The sequence below is a fragment of the Onychostruthus taczanowskii genome, unplaced genomic scaffold (assembly GCF_017590055.1).
Source record: "Onychostruthus taczanowskii isolate IOZ18803 unplaced genomic scaffold, ASM1759005v1 scaffold7, whole genome shotgun sequence".
Taxonomy (NCBI): Eukaryota; Metazoa; Chordata; class Aves; order Passeriformes; family Passeridae; genus Onychostruthus; species Onychostruthus taczanowskii.
The window spans coordinates 13,603,976-13,618,532 of NW_024504786.1; the positions used below are offsets into that span (position 1 = coordinate 13,603,976).

Sequence of the window (14,557 nt, forward strand, 5' to 3'; positions counted from 1 at the left end):
GGTTTTTTCTCCTTCAGTTTCTCTCTCATTTTTTTCTCAAAAGAGCAGCATGAAAATATATTATTTTGCTTCGAAGTGCATTCTAAAACAGTTGGTCTCTCAGAGGACAGCACAGTCATAGTGGCTTTAGTGGTACTTATTTCCTCTGCTAGTGCAGGTTTCAGTGGCTGTCAGAAGTGGAACAAGTGAAAAGCTTGCAGCAACTCTGCTAGAAGTAGAAGTACTGTCACGTACTTGTGAACATTTAAGAATTTTTCTTTTGGAGTTACATGGTCTACTGACTACAAGTGCTGCATGTGTGCCAATTGTACTTTTCCTTCTGAGAAAGAACTACTAGTGCAAGGCAGGTATCCTGGCTGTACTGTGGCTGAACTGGTGAACTCCATCTTTTCACCATCTCCCAAAATGGATTGTCAACTGTCCTTGCCTTGAGCTTGCTTGTGGTTGTTCATGGCATGCAGCCAAAGGTGTGCTGCTTGCCTGTTTCCAGCATTCCAGACCCTCTGGTTCAGAGCTAGCGCAGACGCGCTCACGCACACTCAGACACGTTCTTGCACTCTAGCGCATACACACACACTTGCACACTCAGACACTCACTGAGACACAAGAACAGTCACAGGCACACACCATCAGGTACACACAATCACACACATGCTCTTGCACACGTGTGCACGTGTGTGTGCATGTGGCTGCGTGCATGTGTGAGTGTGATTGAGTGTGTGTGAGTGTGCGGTCAGACTGTAGAGAAAGGGGCACTGATGGCTGCAGTTAATGGACAGTGATCAGAACTTACAGCATCACTTTGGTTTGCACACATGGCTTTTTCTCAGACCACGCATGCTGGTGGGGTTTTTCTTTCTTTTGGCTCACTGGAACTTGTTTTAAATTCCTGCTGTCCTAGAAACTGAACGTGTTTAACTTACCTTTCAGGACATCTTATGCCCCTGGAGTACCTTTGATGGGCTTTTTAATTCAGTGAACCTCAGCTGATTTCCCATTTACTGAAGGCTGTGAAGCAACTTTGTAGCTGATTATATAAAAGCACCCTGAAACAACTTCACAGGAATTCCATTCACATCTATCTGAACTTTTAAAGTCACCTCAAATTTTATTCAATTGGGCTCAGGTGGAGAAGCTTGCTCTGTCTCTTGAAAGCTACAGTATCTGCTAAGCCCTGAAAAGAAAAGTAAAATTGATCATATTTAACAGTATGAAGCAGTGAGCAATATTCATTTCTGACCTAAAATGTGTGAATCCAGACTCATTAGGCTGTCTGTGACCTGGAACAATTCTGACTTTTGGAATGCTGCAAGTTGTGAGGGAAAAAAAAATAATCTCTTGCCTGCAGGCTAGTTATAGGTGTTAAAAACTCAAGTTCTCAGGGGCTCAGCATGTTGCAGGTCCATCTCAAGACAGATGTAAATGTCACAGGTGTGTTATAAAACCTTCCTAGCTTTCTTTTAGCTTGGCTGGTGTTAGAGGTTAGACTATCCATCCTATGTTCATAAAAATTATTTCCATAGCAGACAATAATACTGTAAGACAAAGGCAATAAAGGATTTTTGTAGCTGTTACTGAAACATCCACAGTTTGATGCCAGGTGGCTGGCATGGGGATCTAAAACAAAAAACTTGGGATTTTGTACTTAACATTACCTTATGTTTAGTACAAGTCTATTAGAAACTGAAATCTAGATGATACAAGATTGCAAAAAGCTCATTCATGGAAACATAAATGTACACTTTATTATATGGGCTGCACTGCACATCCTAAATTGCATAACTGGTTTACTTGCAGAGTTGTATCAACCAACCATGACATTTTGGGGTTTGTGGGTGAAGGAAGGAAAGGTGATTGATATTTCGTATTTAGGAAATATCTTTGCCAGGTAAAGAAGTGTTTATAGCTGATGCTCTCCACTGAAAGTATCTTGTCATTAATCTTGGAAAGATACAGTGAATGGAATTGTGGTTTATTTCAGTAGCTGTAAAGGTAGAGGTAGTACAACTGGATTCAAAGTCCCATATTATCAGTTTGTGCTTTGGACAGCACCAGACAGACAGCCAATGCAGTTTATAAAACACCATTGTGTAACATTGTGCAGTGCTTTTCAGCTAGATTTGGCACCATTTTAATGTGCAATACGTGCTTTAAATTTTGTAATGCCACAGACTGTGAAACTTGTACACTAAAAAAATTAATGTTGCCTGTTATTAAAAAGTAGTATATATTTCTGTTAACTGAGAGTCCAAGAGCTAGTGTTCAAATAAGTAAGGTTACCAACCTCTTAAATCATAGACCATGAGTTCTGCACAATTGAAGAAACAGCAGCAGGCCAGTCTCACCTCTTAGAATCTTCAACTGGTAGGTTGTAATAAATAGTAAATATTATGCTTCAGGACACTCTAAATCCAATTGACCTTACAGAATGGTAGTTAGTGTATTGTCTTAAGCTCTCAAACTTTCCTTTTTTTGTCTCTCTTGTCTCACCTTAGAATCTTTGTGGTTATCTGTTCGTCTGGTTAACAGAAAAGATATTGCAGATGTGCAGAGAAACACTTAATTCACAGCCTCAGAAATGGCATAGCTTTGTCAGACAGCTCAGGCAGTGCAAATTTATCATCCTCTCTTTATTATCCAATTCACTAGTTTTGGAATAACTTCCAGTTACATGCTTTGATGTTAAAATATTCTGTTCATCTGGTAAAGCCAAGCTCTATCAGGATTTGCATGTCCCACTTAATTTGATCACACTCTCTGGTTTGGGGCATGTGTCTTATTTTGTTCTTTGAAATGTAAAGCTGTTCCTGTTTTTGTGAAGTTTGCCAATAAGTGCTCTATCTGCCCTCATTCAAGGGCTACTTCATGCTTTAACATGAAAGTTGCACTGAAATGCTAGGCTTAAGATGACCACCCAAAATAGCAAACTATAGATCTGGTTTACATTGAATGCATTTATAGCATTTCTGGATTACTTGTGCATTGCATTTTGGGATGGAGGAGCAAATGAACCATGAGATTTGTTTCTTATGTCCCGATAAAACAGGTCTAAGAACATGCTGTAAATCTGGTACACTTTTATTTGAGGGACTGAATATAGATCAGACCATTCTATAAAATATGTACTTGCATTTCTACCGGAAGAATTCTGCATTCCTTTCCAATTACAAATAAAATGGACTGACAAAAATATAAATGTTTGTTTTGTTGATGTTTTTGTGATAGGTTTCCTTGGACTGTCCTTCTGATTGCTGTATTCTGCTTTTTTTTTCTGATCATTAAATTCTGATGACCTAAAATCAGTCATCTGTATGCTGCAGGAAAGTCTATTTTAGGGAGCACAATTTTTTTTTTCTTTATAATACTCAAAATAGACTTTTTAATCTAATGCATTATAAGATTAAAAGCCAGGAAAGACCGTGTATGGGTAAATGTAATGAGCCGTACAGAAACACTTTTTGTTGCCCACTCTCACAGGTGCGATTTGTGAAGAATGTGACTTCGTGGAAGGAGATGAAGCCGGGATTTTACCACGGCCACGTCTCGTACCTGGACTTCGCCAAGTACGTTGTGCCCGGGCTGCGGCCGGGCTGCCGGCGCCCTCTAGCGCTCGCAGCCGGGGAACTGCAGCTTGCGGAGCCCGCGCCCGGCCTTCCCGAGTGCCGCGGTCTGGGGCTGATCTTCGCCGATTTCTCTGGTTTTCTGGCATGATAAAATGTAGTTTAGATACTGGGATTAATATTCCTTGTCTAAATTCCAAGCTTGTTTTGCTGAAAATCATGGCTTTTCTCTGAAACACTGGCAGTTCTGTTTTAGGATTGGCTTCCCATTTTGGGAAGTTTAACATACCTGTTCTCAAAAATGCTTCATATAAAGAGTAACACCACCTGCTTCTTAAGTTATGTAATTCTTCTCTACCTTAGTATCCCTTCACACTTTATCAAAATATGAAAAGTTATCTTTTGAAGTAAGTTTTCTGGTCTGTAATAGTTTGATTTGCTAGAAAAAACATTGAAATAATTATTGTGGAGTTAAATGCTGCTACTTCTAAAATTAAATTAAATAAAATAGCTTAAAAATCGTCCCACTGACTTGAAAGGTTCAGGATCATATCTTTATTCCCACTTTCATACTTTTCTTTTCTTGTCTTATTTTTGCTTCTGGATCTAAACCTGTGATCCTCAGTAGCTCAGTCTTCAAGCCTCCCCTTGAACTGACAAGTCAGTTTTGCTTAAGATGCTTACTAGGCAGTGCTTCATCTTGCACTTGGAGCTTGTGGAAAATGATTTAAAATGAATGTGGAATTTTCAGATTTCATTACATTTGACTGCACAAACAATGGTAACAACTACTTTTACCTCTTGCTGATGGTCACTCAGTGTTTTTATGTTTCTGTGCATTAAAGTATTTATTTAAATTCTTTTTTTATGTAATAATTCCTTTTGTTTAGTCATTCCTTTTAATTACTCATTTTGTCATGTACACTGATTTTTAATTTGGAGTTTTTATTCCAAAGAATGAGATGGGGAAGTAAGACCTGTGCAGATTCTCAATATAGTACATTATCAGAAAATGCTAAAAGCCACACTAGTAGCTGAACATGACCAGTGGCACCAAGTTTACAAAAAGTAACAGGCAAAAAAAGTTACAAATCAGTAAGTCAAATAAAATATATAAAAATTCATTAGTTTCCTTTCTGCCTTTTAAAAATTAAAATGCTTCAACATTAATAAATGCTTGAGCTGAGTAACAACTTTCTGGTGCAGCAAAGCTGAATGTTATTTTATACATTAATTCATAAAGCTGAAAATATTTTCAGATACTGGAACTCTTAAAACTAAAATATTTTATGTCTAGAAAGCATCTATGCAATTTCACAGATTTCTTTCATCTGCATCTTCCCTCCGGGACTGTGTTATCCTTGTCTTTGTTGTTTGTTATCCTTTCACCTGAGTGATTTTTTTTTCCCCACAACAGCTTGCTTTCTCATACTTTGGGTTTTCATTATTAAAATAATATCTTGAATACGCTGGTTGTGCTTGGCAAGGCCCACACCTTTAAGGCTGTGAGGTATGTTCTTGTAATGAACATTCTTGTAGTTAAGACGTGTAAAATATTTCAGAAGAGTCAGTGCTTCCTTATACATGGACATCAGACTTAGGTCCACTGTCAGATATCAGAAGTACCTCTTAAAATATGCTGAAAATTAAAATACTGGATTCTACTGATAACTGACAGTATTGAGGACAGATTATTGTAATCCATCCGTGTAGAAATTATGCTAATAAAAGTTTAATTTTTTTCCCTTTTCTTTTTGTCTTTAAAATTTCTTATCCACTTATTCTCTATTTTCTCTGGTAAATAGTTGGGAAAAAAAGTTCTTTGACAATGCAATTGCCGATTCATTGTCATTATTAATAAAGTTACAGTAATAACTTATGTTACTGGTAGGTTTATGTTACTGTAACTGAGACTAGTTCTTCAAGCTTGTGTGCAAATGCAGGCAATTTTACAATCCAGCACAAGCATTTCTAAGGACTTGGCCATCTGCATTTAACCCACAGATATGTGCTGTTCATTGGCTGAGTCTGCTGCTGTATGGAAATGGTTTGTTACAGCTTCCTCAGCATTTGCAGTAGTCTGTGGAAGGGGACACGTGCATGTCTCATGCACTTCAGTGGAGCTTAAAGAGGGTGAAGTTCAAAGCCTGGACTTTGCATCAGAATAATTGAAATATTCACACCCTCTCTACTCTGCAGACTCTGGGAAGTCAGAGCTGGCATGCAGACAGATGTCAGCAATTCTGCCTTAGAGTGCTCCAGTCTGAATCATTGGTACTCTACTGGCAGCACTGGAGAATCAATTGCTCTTTCTGTAGCCTTTAACAATTTCTCTGTCTGTAGTGCTTGTTTTTGGCAAAAGCAATGCCTGTTAATTTTTTTTTTCCTAATTTCCTCCTTTCTGCTACTTTTGCTACATTTCTGTTCTTCAGCTTTTCAACTTAACATTCCTCATATGCACGGTATCTGGTAGTAAAATGTACCCCTTTAAAAATCATGGTACTGCATCTTAAAACTATGAGTGCTCTGTTTTTGCCAAGCTAGGAGGCATGAATGGCCCTCTTTTGATAGAGAATGCTTTCCCAGTTTGCGTAGGAACACAAGAGAACTTTTTTTTCCAGCTTCTAGCTTTACTTCAGGGCACTTGACACACTTGTAATTTCCATTGTGATGTAAACTCTTTAGTAGTTGGATACCATAATTAATTGCCACAGCATGTCTCAAATGGAAAAGAAAATAAAACTGAGAAATGCATTGTAAAAGCCGACTTGAACATAGATCATTGAAAGGTAGCATTTGCACAAAACAGTTTGGTGGTTTAAATTGTTCTCCTGTGTTGAGAAATAGGGCTTACCACCTCATTTCATCAGGCTTCTGTTTGTACTGGAGTGCGTCAAAATTTGCTTAGGGTAAATGTCTGTGGAAAAATTTAATATCTTTATATAGAAAAGTTAATATGGTTACAGATACTATCTTAGAGTTATATTTAATAACCATAGCTGTATGCATCAACCCGGGCAATGGATGGGCTCAGAGCTCTGTCTTCCTGCTGTTAATGTCTCTGACAACTGGAGAGCTGCCAGGAAAACCACTCACAGCACTGCAAAGCCCAGTTCACAAGGGCAGGAACTCGATATCAAACTTCCTTGTACTTCCTATAAACATGTATGCGGCTGCTACACTAGTTAAGGCACTTCTACAGTCAGGATGGTTGTGTAAACATTTTTAGTATCTATTTGTGTGACAATATGTCTGTTTTGTTTGTTTCTTTAATAATAAACCCATAAAATCATAATCTTAGGCAGACTGAAATTGAGCTTGCTTTCACATCCATGTAATGCCCTGGATATGAGGATGAGAAGAAGTGATCATTGACCTTCCTCTCAGTATCATATATTCTGGGTATGGATTTCAGTTGTAGCAATAAAGACAGGCTTTTACGTATTAGATGAGAAGCTTTGATTTGTCCTTTGAAAGATGTTTTTTCCTCTTTTACTTTAGATTTGGTGTTAAAAAGAAACCAATTTACATAAATGTCATAAGAGACCCTATAGAACGCCTAGTTTCTTATTATTACTTTCTGCGCTTTGGAGATGATTACAGACCAGGGCTACGGAGGCGAAAGCAGGGGGATAAAAAGGTAAAGTACACCTAATAATATATGATGAACTTACTAAAATCAATGTGAAAACAATTTTTAAAATGCCCTGATAAAAGCCAAGTCCTTATTTTATCAGTCTTTGGTGATAGTGGTGACTTTGTAAGTTATATTCTCCATTTCCTGTCCATACTGGAGCAGAGCATGACATTAGTAGGTTGTCTGTACCCTTACAAATTCACTGTATTTTGCAATTTGTTAAAAAATTAAATAAAATATTTTTAAAGCTGTTACTCGGTATCCAGAATTATAATTATTGGATTAGGCTTATCCTTCAGTGTAAGAGGCTACATATTTTCTTGTTGAATACTGATGGCATATTTTTTCAGCAAAAGCTGTAGAACTGCTGATGCTTTGGCTTTGTTGATTATTTTCATATAATTAGCAACCCAATTTGTTCTGTTTTTTCAAAATGTAAACATTGCAATGTCTTTTTGGAAACTGTGGAGTATGACACATAAAATTTCTGTACTTCCTCCTCGTGTCTTAGGTGGCTGTAGACAAGTTCAGGTTAGCACATTCAAACATTGACTACTAATACAGTTTCAGGATGGCAGCCTCATTCAGGCCCCATAATGGATTTGTTACAGAAAGAATGTACACATCCACTGTCATGGTTTGCAGTATGACCTTTCGGGGCATGTTGGTTTGAATTTTTCTTATATTAGAAAGAAAAGCAGGGTATTAAATATATGAGTATGGTTTACAAAACTGTAGCTTGAACAGTATGGAATCCTATAAAATGTAATGAATTTTTGTACTTTAGAAAGTCAAACACTTTATACAGTTTCAGTGATGATACTTTCTTAAACTGATGCTGTTTTTCTGTAATGTTGACAGTTTAGTGTAGTGCTGTGTGGGTACTAAGAGTCATTGAAAAAACAAGCAAAAGTCACACAAAATATACAGCTCAGTCTATAAGCACCGTAACAACTAGTAATCGTGAGTAATCATTTTGTGTGCTGTCCCCATCCAATTAGTGCTTTTTAAATATTCGGGGCAAACCATTCCTCTTTCTTTCCAGTTGAGAACTAACTGGTCCTCTGTTATTTAGGCTTTAGCGCCATCTTCAGTTACTGCATTTCAGTTTGTCCAGGTATCCTGAAGCACAGCAGCATAGGAAGAGGAAAGCTTCAAGAATATGTTGAAATTGAACTTAAAAATTGTCTTTATGGAAGTGGCTAAAGAGATGAACAGGTGATGTGATATGAGATAATAAAGGCATTTTAAAAAAGGGAGATAGGACCTCATCTTTTGTAGCCTGTCTTCCTCTTTCCTGCTGGAGATCACATGGAAAGCTGAGCACTTGGAAAGCTGAGCATGCTGCTAAGTCTGAGCTGCTTCTAGGACATAGAACTTACTAAAAAGGGTGAAATTTAACAGTGTTTATTTTAATTTTGAATTATAATTTATTAATATTAGAATTCAAACAACATGGTTAGGTAGTCACTGGGAAACATGCCAAAAATCTTGTGTTGCTGCTTGGTAGACTGCACTAAGCTTTGATTTGCTGGGAAAAAGGTCATATGCATTTCTGTTTATAATGCTTGCAATGCATTGCATTATTAATTTGATGTTTTTCTACTGAAAGTGCTTTTTACATTTTGTCACTACAATACCACTTTCTTTAGGTCTGAGAGACTTAGTTGTTGTTGTACAGATTTAACATGTTCTGTAAGCATTTCAAGTTCATTTCAAGTGAAATTGATTTACTGTATCAAGCTTCTGGCTTCTTTCATGTAAATCAGGTAGTATGATTTTTCCAAAGTGTCCCTGGGGAGCTGTCCATGTATAGATGATGTAAGTTTTGCATACATTAGTTGTAAAATTCAGTAAGCTCAGAAATGGATTGAGCCAATTGAAGTGTCTTTATTCTAGTATGTGTTACAGTAGATTAATGAAAAGCTCTTCAGTTGAAAAGTAGGGAAGATCAGAAATTACCTCTAGTGAAACTCAATTGTTCCTTTGTTAGTGGAAAGGAATCTCAATGTATTTTGTACTCTTGTCCCCTCCTAGTCCATACCACAGCATTTATATAGAAGAATTCTAAACTGGGTTGTTTTCTGTATCCCTGTGCTTCCAGTCATAGTTAGCTTGGCTCCAAATGCAGGGTCTGTAGAGGCAAGGGTTTCTTATAATAAAATCTCTGGATGGAGCAGCCGAGGTAGGTGCATAAGAGGAAGTGTGGAAGGAAGTCTGTCCTATTTCAGCTTACTTAGAAAATGGCTTGTTTCCTCTTGCTTATTAACTGTAAAATAACCTGCAGGTATAAGCAAAGAAATCTTCCTTTGTACAGATGCCAGTTCATTTTTAGTATAAACATTCATAATTTAGGAGGTGCATTTAACAATAGATCAGTGCAGAATTTCCCTAGAGAACTCTGCTAGAGAAAGCATACCAATGCCTTGTTTTCCTACTTAAGCTGCAGTTTTATCTATGATGTGTGACATGTACAAGCTATTCTAAACTCGAGTTCAATGTGAACCAAGGCACCACAGTTTACTCCCTGCTTTGGCATATTATCAGTAATTTTTTCAGATTATCTCATAAACTTCACCTCAAAATAGAAGCAAATTATGTTGTCCTTGTTCTTAACCCCAAATAATTACACAGATGTGTTTTGTTGCTTTGAACAGAAACTTATAAGTATACTGACGAAGCAGTCTAAAAAGTTGTGGGATCTATTTTTTTTAATATATCTTAGATACAAGCCTTATATCTTGATTAGAAATATCATAAACACTTCCTTTATGGTGGCACAGTAAGGCATTTACAAATTCCCTGCTGTGCTAATGGAGTTCTTATTGTAACTGTGTTACTGCAGTTGAAACTCTGTTACTACAGCAGGGTATCCACGTAGACAGCAATATTGTATGGAATATTCTGTTATGCTGTGAACAACTTCTTTTCAGTTCTTCTGATTGCCAAAACAAAATTAGCCTCTGAAATGGCAGTTATTTGTCATTATTAAAATGTAATAGAAGGTTGTTTAATCTAAAACACAAAATGTACAACGTTCTCTGTTAAAAAAGATCCAGCTGTTGCAGAATCACACAATTCCTTATGGCATGTGATGCTGTATCTTTAGTGACTTCTTTTATAGAGGAAAATAATTATACTAACACTTATCGATTATTTTTGCTAGTTTTGACAAATAGCCTTTGCTTAAGTTATATTAAAGGTATATCAATGTATCAGGTAAGATCAATTGTTCATTAGTTGTAACCATAAAGGACTGTCCAAGTACTATTTAGCTGAGACAGTAGATCATCCTAATAACACTGTGAAAGCAAGGCTTGGCATTTTTTTCTAGAACATCATATATGTGTTTTTCTGTCCCCACTACATTTAGCAACTAACCAGCTTGAGATGTTAGCTACATATATGAGATTTTAAAGCTCAGCTCAATTTTGTCTTTGTTCCAGACCTTTGATGAATGTGTGGCAGCTGGAGGTTCCGACTGTGCTCCAGAGAAACTTTGGCTTCAAATTCCATTCTTCTGTGGCCACAGCTCAGAATGCTGGTAGGGAGATAAATGTAGCTTGTTCGTCAAGTACATCAGTGCTGAAATCTAAATTTTAACAAATTTCAATATGTACTCCAACTGATAAAAGTGTGAGGGACTGAACAGAGTGAAGCAGTGGATACTTGAGTGTTTTCTGTTGAAGATGGATTTACTGAAACAGTTTTGCAGTTCTTTAAACTAGCAGTATGTTACAATACTGTATCAGCGGTGCTATGAGGGAAAACACATTTTCAATTTGAAAAATCATTTTTGCAGATTTAGAGTCTTGACATTTTTCTCTTGTGTCAGACTGCAGTATCCTTCTTTGGGAATGGAGATATTTTAGTTCAAGCTCCTAAAGTTCCTGGGGAGTACACAATAATTGAGATCAGGATAAATTTATCTTTTTAAACGTTTACCAGTAGTCAATGCTACTTAGCAGAAACTGAAACAAAAGCAAATAGTGTCCATCTGTCAATGCAAAATATTTTATAATAATGGCAAAGACTTTAAAAACTCTTTAGCAGAAGAAAAAAAAAAACCAAAAAAAAACCCCAAAACCCAAACAGTTTTTTAAAGATTCTGAGTGATAGCAAGGGCAATTATTTGTCAAAGGTTTTGTTCATTCAAACACAAGCAAAGTAAATGGCCACTTGGGAGCTCCTCTTTCAGTGCCTGTTGTTCAGACCTGTCTACTCTCTGGCCATGTGGAGAAGCAGAGAATGAAAGAAAGTGCAAAAGGGAAGGTATGTTCTTGCCAGATTTCTGGTATCTAATGTGAAAGTAGAGACAGAGTATTAATATTGAGACAATGTAAATCCTTGAAAAATTGCTTGAATAGAGGCATTAATCATATACACACACACTGGGTGTTTTTGTTTAGACTATTTCATAAGTAGAGGAGTCACATTTTTAGGTAAGAACACAAATGAGAGGAACTGGAAAGGGAAATGAAGTTAGGAATGGTTATAACTTGGAATAAGTCTTGCCTTTCCTATACAAATGTCCTGTTGTGAAGTATTCTCCATCTAGGGACTAAGGATTGTTGGCTGACATCAGAACTTCATATAATTGTTCTCTGTCATTTTAGGAATGTGGGAAGCAGATGGGCTTTGGAACAAGCCAAATACAATCTGATTAATGAATACTTCCTAGTGGGAGTTACTGAAGAGCTTGAAGACTTTATCATGTTATTGGAGGCAGCTTTGCCCCGGTTCTTCAGGGGTGCCACAGAACTGTACCGGACAGGTATTAAAATAGTTGATTTCCATGGTTTTTTCATCCACTTACTGCCTTTTTTAGTGTGAATTCTTTAGATCTAGATGAATAGTTTTGAGTCTCTGCCAGGTTTGCCTCTCATCTGGATGATGATGCTCCTTTAGAAGAAACAAACTCCTTTTTGAAGATTCTCAGTTTTTTCTCTCCCTCTCTCCCTCTCTCCCTCTCTTTCTCTCTTGGGAGTGATGCTAGTCCAAGTATCCTTCTGCCTTACACAAATTATAAATATTTAAGGCTGGGGTAAAGGTATGTGGTAGGTATACTGCATGTAACATTGTGATGTGTTTGTAACAGAATATTTTTTTTAAGGTTTTACAGTGGCTTCAGTTTTTTAAAGTGGCTGATGTGGCCATTTCCATTTCCTCAGGAGCCCTGCTGGAATTAACTGTGCTTAATGCAGCCTGGTTGGCTGAGCAATAAAGCCTGAGGGATGCAGAGACCCAAGTAGATGTTTATCTTTCTGGGCTCCTAGCTACAAGAAGTAGCTCAGTTTCTAGGACCTGGCCATGCAATTTATGATGAAGAAAATATCTATCTTAGCAGGGCTTCTAACTGCAAATAGAGGGAGAAAAGGATCTGATGCACAGAACCTAGATATGTAGTATTAACAAGTTAATTACAAAGCAATAGCACTCCTTGGGGAAAATGTGGTCATCATTTTTGGTGACCTTTGTCACAGAAATTCTGCAACAGGGATGTGGCTTATGCATCATTTATGATAAGACTATAGTATCCTATTTAGATTGGAGAATAATGGTCTAAATATTAGTAGATTATTAGAAATAGACAATTGAAATTATGCAAAAACAAGATTTTTTTTTCTCTTTTATGGACAGCTACAGAGAACTACACCAGAACAGGGAGTTTTTTGGTAGTTTGAGTTGAATATAACCTTCCCTGGAGGTATTTAAAAGATGTGTAGAAGTGGTGGAGGTATTTAAAAGACACATAGGTGTGGCACTCGGGGATATGGCTGACTGGGACTTGGCAGTGTTAGGTTTGTGGTTGGTCTCGATGACCTTAAATGTGCTTTCCAACATAAATGTTTCTATGATTTTATGAAAGAAGTCTCTGTAGTTTCTAAAATTCTTAACATTTGATACCAGATCAACATCTAAATCATTAATTTTGAAAGACCAGTTTTGCTCCAGGTAGATTATATGGAGTAATCTTCTTCCTTAAATGAATGTTCATTCCCTGGGTTTATTAGAGCAAACAGGAAGAATTGAAAGAATGGATGCAAAATTCATAAACATTTAGTGAGAGAGGCTGCAGTTTTCCAACTCTGCATGTTGTGTTAATAAATTTTGGATTAAAACTTGCTTCTTCTAATCCAGTTTATCAACACACTGAGAGTATAAAAACTCTGTAAATAACAAAGGACTGTAAACATTTTTTGAGCATGTGAACTTAAAAGTGAAGTTGTTACTTTCATTTTGCATTTAGGAAAGAAGTCGCATCTTAGGAAAACAACTGAGAAAAAACTTCCCACAAAAGAAACTATTGCCAAGCTACAGCAGTCTGAAATCTGGAAAATGGAGAATGAGTTCTATGAATTTGCACTGGAGCAATTTCAGTTTGTCAGAGCACATGCAGTTCGGGAAAAAGATGGAGAATTGTATATTCTGGCTCAAAACTTTTTCTATGAAAAGATTTACCCTAAATCAAACTAAGAATGCTATACTGTTAGATTTATGGACCTAAATCTTTGGCCACATCATCATCTTAGTCCTCAGCCATGGAAACTAGATTGCTTGTAGACCTCCAAGACATTTCTTTATACGAGAAAAGTGAGTTGTGGATCACCTCCAGGGCTTTGGATATAGCTGTGTTGGTTTTCCAGAAGCAAAGGCTTCATTTCTTTTATCTAAATAATATTTTCAGTCAATAGGGAGTCAATATCCTTAACCTGAAGAAATCTACACTGTAATTCGGAGCAATTAATACACGGCAGTTCTATTTGAAAATATAAACAATCAAAAAACCAGTTTTGTTGATGCTCTTTTTAATTTTCAGAGCAATTGATTTTCATTTGTACTTCTGTGAAGAGGAAATCATTTTTCCCCAGCTTTCAACATGGAAATTTCGGTTGTATAAGTATGAGTAGTCCTAATAACTGGTTGACATCTGTGCTTTGTTTTAGTGAATCATGTCACATGATATTAATTGGGATGGTTAATCATGTTCTGCTGAGAAATGCTGCTGCTGCTGGAATTGCCCATATTTATATTATGTGGTTTTATTAAAAAATTACAACTACTCATTAGTGTTAAAATGTCATTTTCACATTAATATTGTAAAAAGTTAAAGAATCAGAGCAAAGCAGTGGGGTTTTTATTTTTGGGTTTTTTTTTTTTGATCACCACTACCACTGACTGAGGTTGGGAAAACTACAAAGAAATTTGGTATTGTCTGCAGTTCTAGTTGATCCTTACACAGTGGTATAAAAATTGTAAATTCAGTAAGTTTCTCCATGGATTCTTTGTAATAATTGTAAACTGAGGTATTGGTGAATCCACATTATGACTCTACTAGTGAGCTGTGGTATGGCTAGGG

General features: G+C 36.8%; 1 protein-coding gene across 1 annotated transcript in view; it reads left to right on the forward strand.

The window, feature by feature from the left end:
* HS2ST1 (heparan sulfate 2-O-sulfotransferase 1) overlaps nt 1-14,262 on the forward strand; it is a 73,783-nt gene extending 59,521 nt beyond the window's left edge. The window contains exons 3-7 of the mRNA XM_041421454.1: nt 3,478-3,563; nt 7,062-7,200; nt 10,644-10,741; nt 11,814-11,971; nt 13,448-14,262. Coding sequence (XP_041277388.1) covers nt 3,478-3,563; nt 7,062-7,200; nt 10,644-10,741; nt 11,814-11,971; nt 13,448-13,674 — 708 coding nt within the window. The 3' untranslated portion in view covers nt 13,675-14,262. The remainder of the gene's footprint in view (nt 1-3,477; nt 3,564-7,061; nt 7,201-10,643; nt 10,742-11,813; nt 11,972-13,447) is intronic.
* Nucleotides 14,263-14,557: the final 295 nt, after the last annotated feature.